The following is a 21,356-nucleotide window of genomic DNA, read 5'->3' as shown; positions in this document are numbered from 1 at the left end:
GACTACCAGCCCTACAAGCACTTGCAGCTTAAAAGTTTGGTGGCTTGAAGATATGTTGTTACAACATAGCATTTACAGCACTGCAGGACCTGAAAATGCCTCACCACAATTTATACCTTGTCGTAAACGCTGCGAGATCAGATTACTAAATTTTGCTTGCTGAAACTGACGCTGCTAGCCAGCAGAAAGTTTTTCCCTTTTTTACAAAGTGCATGGATAGATAGATGCAAACTAACTGCTGCACTTGTTTTAACGGGTGTCAACTGCAATTTCATTTCGTGAGCACATTCTCGTCAGAGTTCGGTAACAAATTATTCCCTCTGCACGCCTACTTTGCAAACGTTGCAAATAAAGGTAGTGATGAGCGCTGTAAAGAAGGTTAGACAATGAAATAGTCCCGTTGTGCAAGTTATGTAAACACGGCAAAGACTGGAATGGAAAGCAGCCACTACTGAGGAAATGATTCACGTTCACTGGCTAGTTTCTACTATCTGCTCGGCTTAATCACGGACTTTGTGGCAAAGCTCGGCCAGCCATGCCTGAATCCCGTAATCAAGCAAGGGCACCGAACGAGGCCGTCCAAGTGGACCAGCGCGCCTTTTATTGTAACACATTCTTCAGCTTGTCCATAATGCGGCCCCACTTGCTTGTCGGAATGACGAGGACCTTGCGTATCTGCGTCATCTCCTTGTCTTCTTCCTTCCAGTCGCCAGCGACTGCCGTGTCAGCGTCTCCGGTCACGTTGTACTCAAACTGCAGTTCGGCGTCCTCCTCGAACAGCTCCTCCTCGGCATTGGCGAACACGGCGCCCTCGTCGTTCTCAGACGGCTTGTACTGTTTGCAGATGAGCAGCACGTGAGTGAAGTCGTACTTCTTGCCGGCCGCCTTGGCGGCCTCCACGTCTCGCGTCAGGGCGTCGTACAGAGGCAGGGAGATCCGCGGCGGAATGTTGACGAAGCGCTCACTGATCACCAGCCCCAGCTGGTAGCCTTCTTCGGTGAAGTACTCGCCGAACTTGGCCGCCAGACCGCTGGCCGATGCCCGGCACTGTTCGCGCAAGAGAGTCACGATTTGCTCGACGCATTCGCGCTGTCTGGTCTCGGTGATATTGACGACACTCATGACGCCGAAAACGCCGTCCTCGTCCTCGTCTTCCATAGACTCCTCGTCATCGTCGATTTCGTCGTTGCATTGCTTTATGACGCTGGCGACAAAGTTGCGCTCGAGAATGAGGTTTGTGAGGTCCGACAGGTTGACACGTGCCTTGAGGAACAGTTGTTGCAGCAGCCGCTTAATGCCGTGGTAGTCTGAGTCGTCGGGCGTGCGCGCCTCGAAGTCAACATTTACCTCGGTATCGATCAACTCGTCCTCCTCGGAGTCACTGTTCTCGTTTTGGGACTGGTCTGAGGCATCGCTCTCCTCATCTTCACCGAATCTCTTCTGGCGCTTCGACATCGCCATTTCTTCCAAGATTGAATGGTTACAAGGTTCGAAACATCGTGGAAAGCGGTTGCTACATTGCGCCAAGAGTGCCAAGAGTGACGCATCAAATTTCAGCGCGCTGGTTAAAACACACTTAAACAAAATTAAACTAAATTTAACAAAGAAAGAAAAATATTTTTGCTTTCATTTAATTTTGAACGTTGTTATAGACTATCTAGACCAAAACTTTGGGCAAAATTCAGTGACGGAAATTTGTTTTGCCGCCAGGTGACGCCAACACCATTGTAAGCAAAATGGCGGAAAGCAATGACTTGTCAGCCTTGCAAACAGACAAACTATTGCAATTTCAGGTAAGTTCTTTTGTGTATTTAAGTGTGGTGTTGTCAAGAATATTTTAAGGTGCAGTGGGCTCTGTTACATGCAATTGGTTCCTTAGGATTCTGCCGGAACCCACGTAGCAAAAGGCTGGCGTCCCCGACATATCAACATTCCCACCCAAACAGTTACAAACTGTTTACCTGTACTTCGTTTAGGCCGCATAGTGTCATTTATTGGGTTTGCTGCCAATTTGCCGTGCATTTAAAGCATTGTCTTGGAATATGACAGCACTCGGTAATGGTGAAACGTGTTTATAACAGCGGAACAGGAACCAAAACCAGCACATGCTTGCACCTGTAAGCGTTTTCCCATTGAATACTTTCATGCATTGAATTTGTTTGTTTTCGTTAGGATCTCACTATGATTGAGGACCTCGAGAGATGTCGGGAGATACTTACAAGGCACAACTGGGATCTTGAGGTGAGAATTACACGAGTCCAGACTTTGTTTCATCATTATTCGAAACGGTGTTGTGTACATGTGCGCTATTTGTTTGCGAAGCAGCTACTGACCAACCGCCAATGGCGTTCTTGGGGCACGTTTTGTGACGCCGATTTCATGAAGCCGCTATCAGCTCCCTTTCTATCCTTCGAGCCTAAGCTACCGCGGCAGTAAAGCTGGCAAGGTTCACGTGTATTATAAATAATTCGCAGCAAAATCGCGAAAATGTTATGGAATTCTGCTTTCGAATGCACGAGTTTGTAAGACGGGAATGTTGTTATTTAAAACAGCTGTAACTCTCCTGGCAAAAATTGTGCCGCTTCCGACAACCATGACGGCATTACAATAGCTAAGGGTTTATTTAGTCTAAGCCATTACTCCTTTAAAATGAGTGATGTGATGCAAATCTCTTCAACAGCCGTTTTGAATGGGGGAAAACGGTCTAAATGAGTTTTAAGGGGCATTTCTTGAAGAAAATTTTCTCGTAAGCTTCTGCGCGTGTAAACATATAACCCGAGCAAGTTTGGTCATGCTAAACAATCTGGGAGTATGCTGAGTCACAATTTTTGTATGATTGTAAGTCCGCACCTCCCATACATTTTGTCACTGTCCTTACAGCAGTCCAGTGCAATCTTAGCTGCTCATGCCTACCCATCTACCTCGTAGTCGGTTTTGGTGTCATCACTGAAATTGTTACTTGTTGCAACGTTCCTGCCTAGTGAACCTCAAGTGACAAGTGTGTAGCAAGCAACCAAATCTGCTTCACATCTCCTGGACCTTCTCTTCGAGAAACTCTTGCAATTTCTTGTCTGTTTGCACGATGCAGGTTGCTGTCCAAGACACACTCAACATCCAAGAAGGCTCCCCATCCGTCTACTCTTCTTCTAGTCGACAACCATCGGTTGTGGTCGACCATGCCGACCAAAGGTTGCGTACCTGTTTGATACTTACAAGAGCTGTTGGAAGGCGCCTTTTTTGCTTTTTAGATTTTCTCCCATTAGGGCCTTTGCTTGCCCTAGTAGTTGCATGTGCATCTAGTTACGTGCTGTTGGGCAAAAGCAGCTTGCTCGTAGAGTGTGTTGACGTAGGCTGCTGCGCACTCCACCAAAGCAGTTCTTTATATTTCAGAAACTATGTCTGCTGTGATGATCTGTTACTGCCTACTTAGCTCTAGTGGCAATCCCCTCAACAGTTGTGTACCTCTTGCTGTGTGAGAGAAGTACCGAATGGTACCAGTACGCAGCTACTCCTTTTTACTCCATGTATGGCAGAAGTAAGAGGCATTTTGATGAAAAGGCTGAGCTCTTTCCTCCTGTTCGTTTTCCCCCCAGGTTCTTTTATTCAGTCCAGAGCTGGCGACCAAACGGCCTTCTTGGATGGGGCAAATTTATCATCACCTTCCCGTTCTCTTTCATCTACAACACCTTTGTAAACATCATGCGCTTTGCGTGTAAGTGGTGCAGCCTTTATAACTGCTTCACCGTTTCTGTTTGTCAGCTTTTCTTTCTTTTTTCAAAAAGTTGCTCATTAGACATAAACAGCCTTGTAAGAGAGAATGGTGAGAGCAGCGATAGAAATACATGATGGTCATTTGCATATCTTGGATGTAACGTAAAAAAGTTGCTGACACTGGTTTTCACCTCTCATGTGCAACAACTTTGACATCATTAGTGTGATCAGTTGACTTCGCAAAGTTGCCATATTATTGTGGCTTTTGCATAACAGTACTTATCTTCATTTACTGCATGCTGATGAACATTCGTCAGAAGGTATATGTGTAGGGGAGTTTGTGCTGCCAAAGTTGGCCCTGCCAAGTTAAAGTGAGTGGTTGTGTATGAAGTTTTTTTGCTTCTTCAATGGCTGTGCCTAGAATAGCCATAGGAGTGCTTGGGCCCGAGCCAAAAAACACTGTCCCTCATCTAAAGAAGGGCTCTAGCTGTTGGAAACAAATGACAGGTAGCATTAATCTCTGAAAAGTTACCTGCAAATCTGCTGCTTTGACACTTTTAAGTGCGAATGCACTTTATGCACTTCCACCCTCACCAACATGGCTTGGTGAGGGTGGAAGTGCACTTTATGCACTTCCACCCTCACCACCATGTTGGTGAGGGTGGAAGTGCGAATGCACTTCCACCCTCACCAACATGGCTTCCAGAAAGGGCTTTCCTGTGACACGCAACTCGCGCTATTTGTGAATGATATCAGCTCTAGCATGGATACTAACTCACCGGTAGATGCCCTTTTCCTAGACTTTGAAAAAGCTTTTGACAAAGTTCCACACAAACGCTTGCTTTTAAAACTATCCCGCCTAAATTTAAGCCCTCAGATTTTCGATTGGATCCGTGACTTTTTGACTAACCGCCAACAGTTTGTTTACGCCAACAACATTGCTTCAGATATGTCCCCCGTTCTCTCCGGAGTTCCGCAGGGCACTGTTCTCGGCCCTCTGCTATTCTTGATTTACATTAATGACCTTCCTACTAACATTCAGTCCAATATCAGATTATTCGCTGATGATTGCGTTCTATACCGCTCTATACGTCATCCTTCCGATTCCGCAATCCTTCAGTCCGACCTAAACCTCATTCAAACATGGTGCGAAACATGGTTAATGCGCCTGAACGTTAAAAAAACTGTACTCATCTCATTTCATCGCAAGCAGTCACACCAAACATTTACGTATTCCATTTGCGGTTCCGCAATTCTTTCTGTTAACTCCTATAAATACCTAGGCATCAATCTAGCTTCCGATCTTTCTTGGTCATCGCACATTTTGCATATTTCTAACAACGCTAACCGTGCACTCGGCTACATTCGACGAAATTTAAAACTTGCTCCCCCTTCACTAAAGATCCAAGCTTACATTACACTAGTTCGGCCTAAGCTAGAGTACGCGTGCCCAATTTGGGACCCCTTTCAATCTAATCATACGTACACACTTGAAGCCGTTCAAAACCGTGCGATTAGATTCGTTTACTCCGACTATTCACATCATACTAGCGTATCTGCCCTCAAACGCCGCGCCAACCTTAAAACATTAGCTTCACGACGAAAAACCTCTCGCCTTTGCCTTTTTCATAAATTCTACCACGCATTGCCTCCTTCATCTGCTATCACACCCGCCCACCGGACGTCATGCCGCACTAGCCATGCAAAAGCTGTTTATCCTCCAGCAGCCCGTACATCTGCCCATCTGCACTCATTCTTCGTGCAAACAGCCAAAGACTGGAACAGCTTGCCCACCGACGCCATCCAACACTCCGACCCTACTAAATTCAAGAATTTCATCGATCACCTTATTAACTGATGTATCTGCCCACCCCTCATGTAATACCCCTACTCGGGGCATTTGAGGTACAATAAATAAATAAATAAATAAGCGACCCCAAACCATCCACCGCCGGCGTCGGCGGCGGCGTCGCCGTCCGCAGTGCTCCTCTATATTTAAAAAAGAAACAGCATCCGGCGCCAGGTTTCGATCCGAGGACTTTGCGGGCCGCAGCCCGACGCTCTACCGAATAAGCCACGGACGCGACGCTTATATCGGTGTCAGTGGCGCCTTATATCTTTAACGCATTCAAACTACGTCGTCAGCGGCGTGCGTTGGCGACTCAGCGGCGTTATAGCGGCTTGATAACTGCGTGGTGTACACGTGATACTACAAACCCGATGGAAGAGATGGAAGAGAAGGCGGCGAGGCGGTGGGCTGCGGGGGCCGAGCGCAAGCGCCGCAAGCGGGCCGACAACCGTGCATTCGCACTTTCACATTCTCCCCCTCGGGGAAATGCGGGGGAATTTTTTTTGCTATTGGGGTAGCAGTTAGGCGCTTTCTCATAGTAACTCTTAGAAATGCAAATTTTCACGAGGTGTTAACTGTTTGCAATGGCCTTTTACTGCAGGGCGACTCATATGGCCTGGGCCCAGGAGAGGTAAGGAGAGCTCTCTCTCTCTCTCTCTCTCTCTCTCTCTCTCTCTCTCTCTCTCTCTCTCTCTCTCTCTCTCTCTCTCTCTCTCTCTCTCTCTCTGTCTGTCTGTCTGTCTGTCTGTCTGTGCTTGGTCTTGGCAGTTGTTGTTATTCTTCTGAACTAATAGTTTAGGGAAATGGTGTCATTGTTTTGGCCGTGGCTGTTTCACCCTTTACAGCAATGTTTGAACCGGGGCAATTCCTGGTGTCTGCCAGTGGCTAGTAACCCATATCTGCTATCTTGTCTAAAAATGTGTTGCTCTTAAGTTTTCAGAATCTGTTCTGGGGAAACTGGGACGCTGACTTTGCATGTTGACAAGAGCTGCTTATCCTTGCTGTTTGTCTCTGAAGGAAAAGCACAAAAGCAAACTTATGCTGTGATAACGAAGCCCAGTTGAGGCTGGAAGCATGTCTTCGTATTAAATAGAGCTGTGCTGGTCTTAGATGCTTTTGAAGGACAGAGCTGCAGCTGAGTTAATGCATTTGTTAGTATTTATTACTTATAATTTAACCACACTACTTAAATTTAGTGTGTACACTGTAAATGCAGTTCAGGAAATTAGGTTAGCAAGAGGCCTAAAGTAATCATATATTACCCCTGCCCTTTTTTCTCACATGTTAATTTTGTCAGCTTTTTGTTGTTAAGCTGTTCTCGCTTAATTTTATTAGCTGGCTTGCCTCACTTTGTGTTCTTTGGAGAGTAGTCTGAGACTTGTATCTAACATGTCAAACCTAGCACCTAATCCGAAATCTGGTTGTATGAATTTGATGATTTAACAAACGGATTTATATGTGTGGATGCTAAGCTGTTCTGCCTAACGTTTCTTGACTTTTTAAAATATTTCTTGCTAACTCTTGCCTTTGCTTTGAGTTCCGGATCTTTTTATTTTTTTGTACCTCTGCATTGTATTTTTAGCAGAAACTGTACTAGTTAAATTGCTGTTTTAAACAGCTATGCAATGCTACTAAATGGTAGTCCAGCCACCCCATGCTTGTGCCTTGCTCTTTCCCCCTGTGGTTGCAGTGGGCTCGGACCCCCTGGTGGATGTGATGAGTTTCATCGAGGAGTTTGAGAACAGATACGGGAGCAGTCACCCTGTCTTCTACCAGGGCACCTACAGCCAGGTGTGTCCAATCTCCTGCGCTCCCTTCACGCGTGCCACACATCTTTTGACACGTTCAGAAACGCTCAGTTGTAGTTAGTGTTGCGTTCTTTGACCCGACACGGTGGCTCAGTGGCTAAGGCGTTGTGCTGCTGAGCACAAGGACGCGGGTTCGATTCCCGACTGCGGCGGCCGCTTTTCTGATGGAGGCGAAAAGCAAAGACGCCCGTGTGTACAAGATTTTAGCGCACGTTAAAGATCCCCAGGTGGTCAAAATTAACCCTTTGAGGGTCAAATTTTTTCGCCAAATGCGTCCCCCCAGGGTCGATTTTTTTTATTGCTGATTTAAATTCTATGGACGAATCTATATCGCGAAAAAATAATCCAAAATTTTTTGGGGTGTCCGTAAAGTGACAAAAAAATCATTTGTGTTGTTACATACATGTGGTTTATTATGGCGTTACACAAAAGAAATTCTAAATAAGAACGAGAGAGTAAGAAGCCGGCACCTTTTGAGTGAATCAAAATCAGATAGACATCAGTTTCGCGGACGCCAAAAGCGGGAAGCGCCCGGAGAACGATAACGAAACCAGCCGCTGCGCGCCTGACGGCGCGCGCGGGCGCGCCCGGCCGGATGCGGGAGCGATAGACGGCGCACCGCTCATAAAATACAAAAAAAAAAAACGAGAAAAGAGACTCATCAGTTTCGCAGGCGACCTTGGTCTGTGGCAGGCGCAAGAAGCGAGAGGCACCCGGGTACCCAGTGGGTGATGTGCAAGCGGATGTGCAAGTGATAGCCAACGCGCCGCTGAAGTAAATATAAAAAAATGTAAAAAAGAGCCATCGGTGCAAGAAAAAAATTTGGCTTGCCAAGCAAGAGAAGTTGGCGAAAAAGGCGCGCTTTTTAAACATACAAGCGATGACGTACATGTATGTCATTGACCATTTTGAAAGCGTTTGCCGATGCCGTACATGTACGGCCGTGACCCTCAAAGGGTTAATCCGGAGCCCTCCACTACGGCGCGCCTCATTGCCTGCGTTGCGTTGATGCATTAAACCCTACAACCAACCAGTGTTGCATTTTGACCGTGTCTATAAAGACGACAATTGTGATCTTTTAGCAGTTTACGTCATCGTTTGGCTGCTCGTCGTCTAAGTGTGGGGCTCAACGCAAGTGTAGTGGTTGGGTTGCCGAGCTACCAGTGCGCGGCTGCTGTGGGCAGCCAAGGGGGGTTCCCTGCCACATCGGTGATGAATGCATTTATTTTTTAGTGCACAGCACTTAAGCATTTGCTACTGTGGTTTGGCAATTTGGCTGGTCTCGTAACCGAGCGAACGAAGGAAACACCGAGGACAGAAGGAAAACGGAGGAGGAAAGTGTGGTGAGAGTGTGAGGGAGAGAACGGTATGCCCAGGAAGCGCTACAGAAGCACGGCATGTGCTGCATGATGTGCTGTATTTACACGATTGTAGGTCGACCTCTTTTTTTTTCAAATTTGACAATCCAATGTTGGGGGGTCGATTTAGAATCGATATCGAACTGCGTACTGCTAGTAATGGCAAGAGAAACGGGAAATGGGGTGGGCTTCGAGGTGGGGACAGCTTTGCACCCTCGTTTCCATGGTTCTGGTCTAAGCGTAGCGTATTAATTTACCAGTGCATACATTCTGACGTCAATAAAGGTGATGCCGACTTTGGAAGTTGGCGTTCCCGATCTGTGCCCTTTGTCCACCGTACTTAGAGCGACTAACTTCCCACCATCGCGTTCGGAAGTGTACTGAACAATGTGATATTATTGTGGCGACGTTAGCGCCGTGCATTGAATCAAGGGATTCACTAATACTCATTTTGTTTATTAGAAACGAACAAAACACTTCTTGAATGTGTGGGGATCCGCTCGATCCCCTTTCCTCCTCCCGCGAGCGCGATGTTCGAACGAGCGCGCTTTCCCGCGCACGTGACGTCACCTCGCGGGCCGACGCGCCGGCGGGCACCGACTGTCCCGCCGCCGCTGTCGCTCCTCCTCGCCCGGGAACCGGCCTCCTCTCCTTCGCGCCTTAAAAACCGGACGCGCACGTTTCGCGGCTCTCTCTTTTGGCTCTCGGCTCTCGGGTCTCGGTCGGCTCTCTCGCGAGCTCTCGGGATGCCTCTCTGGCTCCAGGGACTCAGAGAGGAGATGGAGGATAGGGTATAGGGAACGCGAGGGGTCGCGGATCGTATCGCACCCTCGCCGCCCCACGTCCAGGAGAAGGGAGTGGGATACCGGGGCGCTCCATGCCCCCGGCCGGCTCGTCTCCTCCCCGCCGCGCCGGCCGGTCGGGCGCTGTTTGGCCCCGATCGGACGCGTGTCGGTACAGTGTAGTTCTTAACCCGGTCTTGGCGTTATTATGCACTGTACGACTCGGCCAATAAACCCCATGGTTCGTCCTGGCCCTTTGGAGCCTGTCGTCGCCTGTGTCGGTGAGTCGAACCCGTCGCGGCGTCTCCCTTGTGGACGCCGCGTACCTCTCTGGGACATTTTGGATGGGTCATTTCCGGGCGTCGAGCTGACATCGTCGCTCAACGTCTCTAACGAGGCTAGCCGGGGTCGTTTGTTGTCCCGTAGCCAGACCCAGTATGCCCACAAATGCGAGTAACGTACTCACTAATAAAAGGTAATCGCGTGCGGCCGCTTCCGTCAGCTGCCATGTTGTTTGTTTTGGTATCGCACGGCAGTGGCCTCTGCCGGTTGTTTCAGTGGTTGTCATCTCGCAGCGAATGTGTTCTTCCCACTCAACCCACAGCGCATGGTTATTCCACGTGCTTATACAAAAGCTTTTCCTTTTTAACATCTACTGCGCGCACCACGAGCGCACGGCTCTTGTGGGAGCATCGATCATTGATAAAAGAGCCGCCGTATGGGGTTATTGGTAGTTGACAGAAGAGCTTCTTATTGTGATACAATTTTCTAAGCCGCACTAGTTTTTTTTTGGAGGGATGTGATTGGGGGGGGGGGGTTGACTTACATTCGAGTTGACTTACAATCGTGTAAATACGGTACGTACATAGGTCCTTCGATGTCCTTCTCGTTGCTCCTTTCTTTTTGAAAGAGCAACTCTCTCTTTGCTCCTCCTCATTGCGTGCCCCATCCGAACCATGTGACGTTTGTGCGGGAGGTTCGAACATTGGATAACGATTTACAACATGCTCAGCAGGGGCGACACGTTGCGAGAAACAGCAGAGTAGCGAGCGCTGCTGTGCGTTTGCTGATCACGTGATAACTTCCTGAGACGCAGCAGCTATGTGCCGGGATCGAGAAGACTGCAGTTTGCATTGCACACAAATTTCGCATTAGGGATGTAGTAATTGTTGGCCATTTTTTTCCAGGCTCTGAATGACGCCAAACATGAGCTGAGGTTCCTTCTCATCTACCTGCACGGTGACGACCACCAGGACACGGCAGCTTTCTGCAGGTAAGTCTGCTTCTAAACTCACTGAAGCATTTGCTTCACTCTGTCAGGTGTCGTGATGTTAATTGCCTCATATTGATAGCCGGGAGCTTTGTAATTGAAAGTTTCTTTGCAGCAGCTCAAAGCACTTTGACTCTATTGAGAGTAGTTGGTTCAAGTCAGCATCAGATCAGAGCAGGAAATTTGTTGGTCTAACTCACCTTGCTGTCTCCTGTCTTCCTCCACATTTAGACATGGAACTTAAAAGTGTTTGGATTGTGCCGATTTTGCAAAGGTCCTGCTGTGAACATGTGTACCATTTATTGGTTCTTTTGCTGTTCACGCTGTAGCTCTTGAGATGTGCCTTTGAGGGAACAGTATCCCACTAAGGGCTATTACCAGTGGCATTCAAAGCCATTTAGCGTGTTTTGGGCCTGTTATTGACAAGCAGTGCAATGTACACACAATGCAGGGATGTGCTGTCGTACCGGCCGCTCATCGAGTTCATCAATGGGAACATGCTTTTCTGGGCCTGCTCCGTCAACTACTCGGAGGGCTACCGAGGCAAGTGGCACTGCTCTTGTTTCCCTCTCCGGGAGCGCTCCCTCCGCTCCTTGAGGGTCCCGACCTCTGTTGTAAAGAGCACAGTGCAAACAGATGTAACCAGTATGTTATGCCTTGTCTTAGTGGCACTGCTGGATGATAGCGTCCACCTTTAACCGTGTGCCTAGACCAGTGGTTCTCAGATATGCCTGAAAGCGTGCTCTGCTGAGGAGCACCCTTGTGGCCATGCAGTGTCGCAGGCACTGCGGGAGAACACGTACCCGTTCCTGGCGGTGATTGTGCTGCGGGAGCACCGCATGACGGTGGTGGGACGCCTGGAGGGGCTCATGCAGCCAGACACGCTCATCCAGCGCCTGCAGCAGATCATGGCCGACAACGAGGCTGCCCTCATCTCCGCACGCCTCGAGAGGTGACCGCTGGGATCTCTGTTTCGGTGAACGGTGTTTGTGTAACCGAGACCAGCTTTCAAGGCAGCGCCGGCTTGTCAGCAACAGCGTTATGACATTTGGTTGGCACAAGCATCACCCAGTTATGTCACAGCATGTTATCTTGCAAGGGTTTTGAGGGGGGAAAGTAATGGGACACTGGCCATTTGTAGTATAATGATGCCGTGCTGGTGCAAGGTTTTTCTCTCGACAGTGTGAAACGCGCTCACCTGTGTGCACTGACTGCAGGGATGAGCGCAGCCTGACGCAGAGCCTGCGGCAGCAGCAGGACGAAGCGTACCAGGCGTCCCTGCTGGCCGACCAGGAGAAGGAGCGGCGGCGGCTCGAGGAGCTCAGGCAGCAGGAGGAGGAGGCGCAGCGACAGCAGGAGCAGGCCCTCCAGGAGCAGCGCAGGAAAGAGGCAAGGGGCGCCTTCGGGCAACCTCTGGATATCACTTCTGCACGCCGTGTCATTTAACTGAGAGAGGCCGTTCACTGTTGGGCTGTTTCTGGGCTTAGTGGGGGAAGTGCTCTCAGGTGGTTGTCTTGGAAAGGTCTGGCTGTGCTTTTTATGACATAGCTTTGACAAGCGTGTGATTGGACAAAGATTGGTCACCTTTGTAGCTTGAACAGCAGGAGGTGGTCATCCCTAGGCTCTGAACAAGAGGTGGCAATCTCGTTGTTTAGTAGGAAGTGGCAGTGCTTTTGCACTTTTGCATCCTGTGTCTCTTGAGCTGTTTGTGGCTAGTTGCTTTGTGAAGTGGTGATGCTGTCCCTGCAGGAGATCCGGCGAATGAAGCTCGAGTTGGTCGACCAAATTCCAGAGGAGCCGCCGGACTCGGACCCGCACAGCATCCACCTGGTGATCAAGCTGCCGGCAGGAACTCGTCTCGAGAGGCGGTTTAGGCGGACACAGTCACTCAAGGTTTGTGCCAGTACCATTGAATCTTGCAAAAACAGGATGTGAGCTAGCGACGTTTTTACCATTGCAACTGCACCCTCGACATCACCTCAGCAAGCCGCAATGGGTTGATTTCTTCCCCTTCCCCCACTCTTGTTTTCCTCCGAGCAGTACCTGTACTTCTACGTCTTCTGCCAGTCGGACGCCCCCGAGAGCTTCGAGATCATCACCAACTTCCCCCGGCGGACGCTGCCTTGCGAGCCCACCCGCGAGTGCCCCGAGCCACCGAGCTTCGCAGAGCTGGGCCTGGGGAAGACCGAGACCCTGTTCGTCCACGACTTGGAGGCATGAGGGCTGCGCCACCACCCCCTTTGTCTCTCTCTCCAGTCGCCCGCTGTGGTCAATCCCCCCCATCCGAGCAAGGAGCCCGGTGGGGATAGACAGAGCAGCGGGCTCATCTTCCACTGTTTTTGGGCACCGGTGGTTGTCATCAGATGGGCTGTAGAGCTAGGGGATTCCTAGCTGGTCATTTGGGGCTGAACTGGGGAAAGTCAGCATTCAATGCGTTGATAATTCACCGAGTCGTCGTTTTTGCTTGCGGCTGCAGGCTTCTGAGTCTCCCTATCTTATTGCTTTTTTTTATTGTCAACTTTAGTTCCTCTCATCATCCTTATTTCTCGTTTCATTGCTTAAATATGCAATGAAATGAGCATCAGTGAGTGCGAATCCTAGCCTTCTACAGCGGACCTTCTCTCTTCATGCATCACGTTTACTGTTACATGTTGTGAGGCAAGGAGCACACAAGCTTGATAGGGAAGAGCATTTGTGTTGCACAAGAGCTTGCTTTGAGTCGTCTTTCTTTTTCTTTTCTTTTCTCTACCCTTCTTTTTTGCATTTTTTGAAGCTACACTAAAATCTGTTGGTAGCCTCAAACTTGGCGAGACCGAAATGTATTTGCGGGACTTGACGTACTGTTTGAGACCAGTGCTGGGCCTCATTCTTTCTTTCTTTTTTTTGCTGCTTGAAGGGATAAAGTGGCTTACCTTTATCTGCGACACATGAATTACTATAATTACGACCCTTTGACATTCTCTATGCATTTGCGCGTTTGGTTGCCCCACTGACCAACTGTCTTCAATTGCCCACGGCAGCTTAGTTCCTGCTTTAGCTTAGCACAGCTGAAAGCAGAAGTCTTTCTAAATTCTTTGCAATTATTTCTCTTCTCTTTTTTTTTTTACTGCTCTAAATTTGTGCATACATTTAATCGAAGATGCAAAGCTTAGGAACAGGGTTATGTGCACAACCGGTTACAGCATTACATGTTCGTTGCCCTGCGTGGCTTCATTCTCAAGACGTTCACTTTTGATGGCGCCTGCAAGCTTGAGCGCAGTCAGTTGACACTTCTTTTTTCCTACCAGGCAAGTGACTGCCAAGTAAAAAAAAAAATCATTTCCTTTTCTGTTGTTAAATGGCAAAGTCAGTAACTGTGCTAGATTAGTCTTTGTATTATTATTTAAGTATTCACGGCTTCATCTAAAGTGTAAAAATGAACTGATTACTTTTTCTTATTCTTCCCTTGGAGAATAAGTTGCTGTGTAGAACAAAGCTGACAATGGGCCTGCCGCCTTGCTGTTTATTCTCAGGCAGATGCTTCTTTGTTTGATCTACTTTGAGTCAGTTGTGATGACTGGCTTTTGACCCCTGCTTCCTGCGGTCGCCCAGCACCAAGTTGAGTGTAATGAATAATTTATATACGAATGTACGTCCAAGAATTCCAAGAGGAAGGTTAGGCTGTGTGGCGTCTGTAGGCGCAGGAGACGCTGTTATTGATGCAAGCACGAGCTCAGCTGTTGTGCCTGATTTTTACTTGAATAAAGAAGAAAGATGTGAAGTTTGATTCCAAATAACGAGCTCACTGCCACTGCTCCGCTGCCCCCTGCCACGCTTGCCTTCTCTAGGGAACCACTCTGTTACCCTTAATGACCAACGGTTATCTTGCCTTCGCATTACATGCCCTCCCCACATCCATTTCTTCTTCTTAATCCCTACTAATCTGTTTTTAACACGCGTTTGTTCCCATACCCACTCTGCTCTCTTCTTGTCCCTTAATGTTGCACCTGTCAACTTCCATTCCATGGCTCGCTGAGCCGTAGTCAATTTAAGTTGAACCCTTTATTTGTAAGCCCTTTGCTCAGTTTAAGTTGAGCGGAGTTGAAAGCTGCTTTGCATGTCCTTATGTGAGTGTATTTCTTCGCTCGGATATGAAGCTTCGAGAAAAAATGTCTCTGGGATGAAGTTGGGGGGGGGGGCATTTACATATGCTTACGTGCTTCGAATGAGAAAGCCCGGCGGTACTTTTTACCAATTTTTCTTACTGCTACACTGTATTTGGTTCTCTTTCTTCACTCTCAGTTCCGTTGGTCTTTTTTGCTACCGTCTTTGCTTTCTTTCCTTGTTTTCGTTTCTGTGTTTTCTGGTGCAAATTGTCAGCTAGCAGACTGGCACGTACTACAGCTTTTCTAGAGTCATGGCATGCACTGTTCTACTACTACGACGTTTCCAATTCATACTTCTGTGAATTTTGTGAAGCGGGCTCATTGGCCGCTCAAAGCTCCCGATTTCTTGCCAATCCCCCAAGTGGGTATGTGCCACGAAGAAAAGCACAACAACAGCAACTTGTGTTCTGCTGCTGGCAACATGTGGAGATAACACAGTGGATACCCAAGTTCAAATCGCACTGTATCGCACGTCTGTTTTCTGATGAAGACTTACAGCAGCGGCCGTTTTTTTTTACCATACAATAACCATGATGAGGTTTTTCTTCGCCTTGAAATGTAAACAGCCACAGCTTGTGCAAGGCTTGCCAAACGTATACAAAAAACCCCAGATAACGTCTGCCCTACAGGCACGGTATTGAAGCTTTGCTTTGATACAGTGCATTGACTGGATTGTGGGCTTGTGTTGCGATGATTTTTTGAATATTTATTTACACAAAGTCGCCTATTTCGCATCAATGGCTGCGTTGGGGAAGGGATTAAATAATGTGCGCCTGCTGGTGACAGTTCAGTCCTTGTTTGTTGGCAGGATCGGTTGTTTCTCCCTGTGGACTTGCAGAACTTTCTCGGGCTGTGTCTTGTGCTGCGAAAGGAGATGCATGGTAGAGTTAGCGGCACTTTCATTGGCTAATTTCGGGGAGGTGGGACCATGCCACCAAAAGGAGAATAGCATTGCTAACATACCGTAAAACAGCCATTTTTAATTTGTTAGGCAATTTCGCTGAAGTGTAGCCAGTCTCGCCTTTACTGGGCGAGTAGGAGTGGCGTGTCTGTACAGCCATCGCTGTTGGTACTTGGGGCTTCTACAGAGCACAGCATTCACTAACAAGATTTCCACAAACTGCTACTCCATAGCCATAAGTGCCTCACTGGATTGAAAAAATTAGTGTTTTTACAAGGAGCTTCAGAAGTGGCTTGTGCTGGTCCAGTGGTGGTCCCAGGATTTAGTTTTAGGGGAGGGACATGGTAATGAGAGTGAAAAAGTTATAAAAAAAAATCGAAGTGTTACAATCATAAAACATGTTTAGAACAAGAACCTCAGGAGGAGGTATGCACATCTAGACTTCCATTATCTTTTCAATTTTTATTTTTATGCTGAGGTCTTGCAAAATACCTAGGTGGGAGCAGACGTTGTCGCCGCTAAGCTTGCAGCATTGTTTGTGCTTACAGCATTGTTTGTGAATGTATAAAAAGAATTGATAGTCGTTACCTGACGACTACCAACTCCGATTACCCAAAACACTGAATGCCCCCTCCTCCCCACCTCTACTCCTGGTATTTCTCAGCACAAAGCAAATATCCATCCATACAAGTAGATTCAAATATAAAAGGTATGCAGGGTCAATTGATCACTCACCTTGGGCAGCCATAAAACATGAGCATCTGCTTCCTTGTCCCTTGTGTTGGTGAACAATCGCTTTGCCAATGGTGAGAGATACTTGGCATCCACCACCTCCGTGCTTCCCCGGTCTGTTGATTGAACAAAGGTGGAGTGATGAGGTGAAACCAATCAGTCAGTCATTCGACCAACGAACTGCAACGAATGAACCACTCACCAAATACGAAGCTCACGACCAGTGATGTTGCCATGGAGGTAGCGAAGCCGACGAAATGAATCCACATAAATGATATATGGTAGAGCCGGTCCATGCCACTGGAAAAAAACAGGTCGGAACAAAGTGTAGTCAAGTTTTTTGCAGCACGTGCGACAGCACTGTAGCAAAATGGTAAGTTTTTGCGGTAGGAATGGTCATATCTTGGCTCTTCCTCCGGAGGAGCAAAGGTAGGCAGCAGTATATGCCCACCAAACATTTTCAACATGCTTCAGAGACAGACGTCAACTGATGGGACTGGGGGTGTCATGTTGCATTGTGGCAATGCGGCCTTTCAGCTCGGAGGTGGCTGAGTGGATGAAAAATGGCTTTGGACACTTAGAACACTGAATTTGGACGGTGCATATATTTCACCCTGTTTCCATCGCAGGAACATCATCGCACAGCTGCCTTCATGCCGTGTTCGGAAAAAAATCTGGGCAGAGATACTTCAAAATGTATTCTGGAATACTACAAATGTTGCAGTACATTCATTGGGCGCCTGAAATACAGATATTAAGACACATGCAAGTTTGACGTAGCAGGATATTTGTAGTATACATTTGCAGGCAGAGAAGAAAAAAATATTCCGGAATACAGATAAAAGATGCAGGTACTAAAATACCTGTTTCTATTTTGGCGACATGTTACAATAGTACATTTTTGTGAAGAATTCGGTATTTTAACTCTATGCATGCAGAAAATTGAATCACTAATACAACTGAATCTTGAAGAGAATTATATATAACTTCACGTTCCACTCAAGAAAACAACATAAGTTCCACATAAGCAAAAGCAGCTTCTCAAACAAGCTGTCTTCCAGATTGCGTCAATTTGGTCTGAGCATGAGGATCGCAAACGAGGAAAATCTCTCTACCGCTGCAGGAGAGCATAAGTTTGTGTTAATCGAACAAACACCACCTTCGTGGCAGGAAAGGCCTGCTGCGTGATGAAATCCTTACTCAGGTCATCGAGGTATTCGAAGACTTGGGCTCGAACATGCGTCTGCTCTGACTGTTCTGATGTCAGGAAGTCTTCATCTTCAAAGTAGGAGCAGCCCTGGTTCATTGTAACTGATGACATCTCGTTACACGAGTACTTATGATGCAGGCCATAAGATTCTTAAGCCCACAAGAGCAATATTTCGAAATCTGAAGCTCTCGCAACTTTGTTTCAGGTCCACCACAACCTGAAGTGTGGGTGTGGGCACGATGCAGTTACTGCCTCTTCATTTCCCATCCTTAAGAGCCCAGAAAACGGCTTCTGCAAGCGCGAGAGGCAGCTGTCTAGTATGACAGATCTGTGCTCTACCTTTCCTTTCATCGCGATCAGTTTCTTTTCTACGGTGCCTGACCGACATGCGTCCTATCAGTGCTTCGGTTGGCTGAATTCTTCGCTTTCATTTGTGTGATTGCCAGAACACACATGTGCCTTGGGGTGGCAATTATCTACCTGGCTGCCTCATAAGTGCATTTCAAGCTAACACTGCCGTCCGCAGAAGGAAGCCAGGAGATGTAAAACTGAAAGAGGGTATAGGAAAGCAGGCGGTATGACTCCGACCGAACAAAAAAAAAAAGGGGGCAGACGACTTCTGCACCACGAGAATAAATGTAGCAAAATACTCAAACGTGCCAAAACATCGCTATACATTCAACACCGTGAAAGCATTCCGCTACTGAGATACAAACACGTTTTTCAAATGTATTTCGATACTGAAATACAGATACTCAAAAGTATCTCTGAGATACTATCGCAATATCCTAGTATATCGCGATACTGCTCAGCTCTGGTACAGAATACTAATTCAGCGTAGTCAATGAGCCATACCAACTCGCCTTTTTTCAGATGCTGGGTAGAATGTAACACCTCTTATGCACACCAACATGACTCAGCAGTGTGTTTTTAGAGTTTGTTATAGTTTGTGCAGAGGCTGTCCTAGCTAGCTTTTAGTTTCTAAAAGAATTGCTTTCACGGATGATCAGCTATGCAGAATTACAGCGCAGTACAAAGGCCTCTCCTATTGATTTCCCACGACCCATCTCAACATAACTTGTTCTATGCCCCTGAATGTTTTCGTCTTTGCACCTAGTTATCCACCTTCTTTTTGCTTTTGAACCTCTGAACTGCAAACCTCCTAGCCTACGGTTGTCCCGTCGTTGCATCCATTGTGCTTCACTAGTTCCACTAAATTTAGAATAAGTGCTACCTACTTACATTCGTTATCATCTGAACTGTTATGATGGCTTCTTGACATTTCGCCTGTCATCTTTTACATGTGTTTACTTTGAGGTGGTTCGTACGGCTTCACATTTCCTGCAGACTTAATAACACAAGCAACACTTGAAGCCTATACCTGGGTGTTGGAGGCGGCTCAAAGGAGCCCAGCGTCAGTGTCTGGTTGAAGTCTGCGCAGCCCGCCGTCGACGTGGGCAGCTGGTGTGGTGGACGCGGCCTAGCGATCGAGCCGATGACGACCCACGAAGCAAACAGCAGGCCGGTCAGCATCCCTGCTAGGGCACCCTGCAAATGTGGACGTGCACAACGCAGGCATTGTCTGTCGCATTGTTCCGCATGCGCAGTACTTAATGAGGAAACCTGGTAAGATGTAACAGTGTAGTCAAGCACAATAATTTCAAGGCAGTGAAAGCTAACATGCTTGCTGAAAACGATGTAAATGTCGTCGCAAGCAGGTGCGTGGTTTCTGCTGAAAGTGGATCTGTCGGTTAATCGTGCACATTCCGGCTTGTCTGTGGGAGGAGGGCATGCACATGTGAAGACGAACGGGACTAACACATACACTTATGGGCGTCGGCAGCATTTTGTCTTGAAGAGGGCAAACCCGTTGCACAAGGGGGGGGGGGGGGGGGGTAAAATTCTAGCGAACTTATACAGTATCCAATTCATATCAAAAAGGAAAGGAGAGTGTAAATTAAGCAGGTGGAGGAGGAAGCTATTTTTTTGCGCTCTAGGGTTGCAAGTTTCAAAATGCCTATTAACGCTCATGTGCTACAACCAGAAACTACTGCAATGCAATAGAAACATTATTTTAAACAGCGGTTGAAGGCACAGGCCTCTGAAACAATATTCTTGCGCTCACCAAATAACAATGTAAAGTAAACGATGTTGCCAGGTTAGATTACGAAAAATTACTACTAGCTTTGTGAAAACCGTTTTCTTATACTCAATTATTCGAAAATTCGCCATGCGTCTACAAATGCGCACATTACAGAGTTGTTATCTGTGTACACCATTAGTCTCTCCTATACAGCGAAAGCATATGCCGAGTCCAGATAAATGGCTGTTGGTCATCATGAAACGAAGCCACATTTTCAAACGCGCGATCGCACCAAATTTCGAACTCTCAATCGGGACAACACGTCGTCGCGGAGAATATGGCGGCTTCTTGCAGAGTGTGACTGATGCTGGCAGAGAACCTTACTGCAAATGTGAGGGTGTCTCTTAAGTTTTCTTCCCGTGCTGATAACAGAGTCCGAGTACGAGAAGAAGGTGCTACGAGTATTCTTCTGGGTTTTGGGAGCGTTTACCCTGTGCATTTGGGGTGCAGTGATTCGGGGGACCCTGACTGTGCTAAGTTGTCCTGCTGTCTCCGAATTTTCTGTATATCGGTCCATAAAAATTTCTTCCGCTTTTGTCCTGAGCCCACTGCTTGTTTCTATCAGGAGACGCAAGTGCTGCGAACGTTTAAACTGTTCATTTAAAATGTCAGCTTTTAACGGAGTGAGCATAACAGAATAAACCAAGAACCATAGTGCATGCTGCAGTTTTTTTGCCGATGCAGCTTCTACAACATCTAGCTTCCCAGTGGGAACCAGAAAAACCTATCCGTTATGCAAGATTAAAACTAAGAAGACACCTTTCAATGAAGCTAACCTCAATATGTTTTGCTCCAAGAATACAGTCGGAGCAAACACTAAATTATTTTTCCAATATGCATATGTGTATCACGTACATTCTAACAGGTTAGCTTCATGGGCAATGTTAAAGTCGGGACCTCACAGAACAAGGAAGTTTCACCTCGAAGGACGACAAGAAGCTAAACAGCAAGCAATTGGTAATGAATGAGCTTCGATTAGCCTTTTGTCCAAATGTGGGAGCACCTAAATGTTCGATGCAAAACTATGGTTAAAATCCCGGTCCATCTCCACTAACGCGAAACCTGGAGAGGGGCGAAGCATGCAGTGCATAAGTGTATTCAAAGGTTGTAAGCCTCTCTTGACTCACGGTGTGCACTGATTGGGTGCCGGCTCGCTGAGGCGGCGGCGCCCTCTCTTGCGTTGAACCAGATTTAAAAGCAATGAAATGAGAGACTGGCCGTAAGTTGTCTTCGTGTCGCACGCCGCAGCATGCTAAGAAGTATGCTTTACAGGAGAAAACCTGGCGTTTGAAACCAATTTTGAGACGCAATTTAACCAATTTTAGTTATTAAAGCAAATAAATACTGATTATTCCTGTATTTTTAAATTAGTTTAGATCATTTTAGTATATTTTGAACCGGTTTCATTCATTATACACTTGTTTTTTTGCCATCGTTTGACAACATT

At 47.2% G+C, this 21,356-nt stretch overlaps 3 protein-coding genes across 3 annotated transcripts in view; 1 reads left to right on the top strand and 2 right to left on the bottom strand.

The window, feature by feature from the left end:
* Positions 1 to 578: 578 nt before the first annotated feature.
* On the bottom strand, positions 579 to 1,537 carry LOC144152017 (BRCA2 and CDKN1A-interacting protein). Its single transcript, XM_077683202.1, has one exon. The coding sequence runs from the start codon at positions 1,459 to 1,461 to the stop codon at positions 601 to 603; it is 861 nt and encodes a 286-aa protein (XP_077539328.1). The 5' UTR covers positions 1,462 to 1,537; the 3' UTR covers positions 579 to 600.
* A 120-nt stretch (positions 1,538 to 1,657) lies between these two features.
* Faf2 (Fas-associated factor 2) lies at positions 1,658 to 14,557 on the top strand. The gene is made up of 12 exons (XM_077683201.1): positions 1,658 to 1,793; positions 2,173 to 2,241; positions 3,089 to 3,189; positions 3,594 to 3,712; positions 6,162 to 6,191; positions 7,251 to 7,351; positions 10,696 to 10,781; positions 11,230 to 11,321; positions 11,553 to 11,730; positions 11,996 to 12,167; positions 12,528 to 12,671; positions 12,819 to 14,557. Exons 1-12 carry the CDS (start codon positions 1,737 to 1,739, stop codon positions 12,996 to 12,998), a joined length of 1,329 nt encoding a protein of 442 aa, XP_077539327.1. The 5' UTR covers positions 1,658 to 1,736; the 3' UTR covers positions 12,999 to 14,557.
* Positions 14,558 to 15,616: 1,059 nt separating this feature from the next.
* Positions 15,617 to 21,356, bottom strand: part of LOC144152014 (sodium-coupled monocarboxylate transporter 1-like) — a 37,543-nt gene continuing 31,803 nt past the window's right edge. The window contains exons 14-17 of the mRNA XM_077683199.1: positions 19,148 to 19,314; positions 16,759 to 16,856; positions 16,560 to 16,672; positions 15,617 to 15,785 (exon numbers count right to left, since the gene is read on the bottom strand). Coding sequence (XP_077539325.1) covers positions 15,711 to 15,785; positions 16,560 to 16,672; positions 16,759 to 16,856; positions 19,148 to 19,314 — 453 coding nt within the window. The 3' untranslated portion in view covers positions 15,617 to 15,710. The remainder of the gene's footprint in view (positions 15,786 to 16,559; positions 16,673 to 16,758; positions 16,857 to 19,147; positions 19,315 to 21,356) is intronic.

The sequence above is a fragment of the Haemaphysalis longicornis genome, unplaced genomic scaffold, assembly GCF_048455015.1.
Source record: "Haemaphysalis longicornis isolate Haplotype H1 unplaced genomic scaffold, Haemaphysalis longicornis Haplotype H1 scaffold_9, whole genome shotgun sequence".
In the NCBI taxonomy this organism is placed as follows: Eukaryota; Metazoa; Arthropoda; class Arachnida; order Ixodida; family Ixodidae; genus Haemaphysalis; species Haemaphysalis longicornis.
Note: the sequence above shows the minus strand (reverse complement) of the source record. Positions and strands in the feature narration are given on the sequence as shown.

Bases quoted from the DNA above. Each gene is read 5' to 3' on its own strand.
- Faf2 (XM_077683201.1), top strand. From the start codon at position 1,737: ATGGCGGAAAGCAATGACTTGTCAGCCTTGCAAACAGACAAACTATTG. The intron at 3,713-6,161 runs GTAAGTGGTGCA...CTTTTACTGCAG, and splicing joins AAACATCATGCGCTTTGCGT to GGCGACTCATATGGCCTGGG. The intron at 7,352-10,695 runs GTGTGTCCAATC...ATTTTTTTCCAG, and splicing joins ACCAGGGCACCTACAGCCAG to GCTCTGAATGACGCCAAACA.
- LOC144152017 (XM_077683202.1), bottom strand. From the start codon at position 1,461: ATGGCGATGTCGAAGCGCCAGAAGAGATTCGGTGAAGATGAGGAGAGC.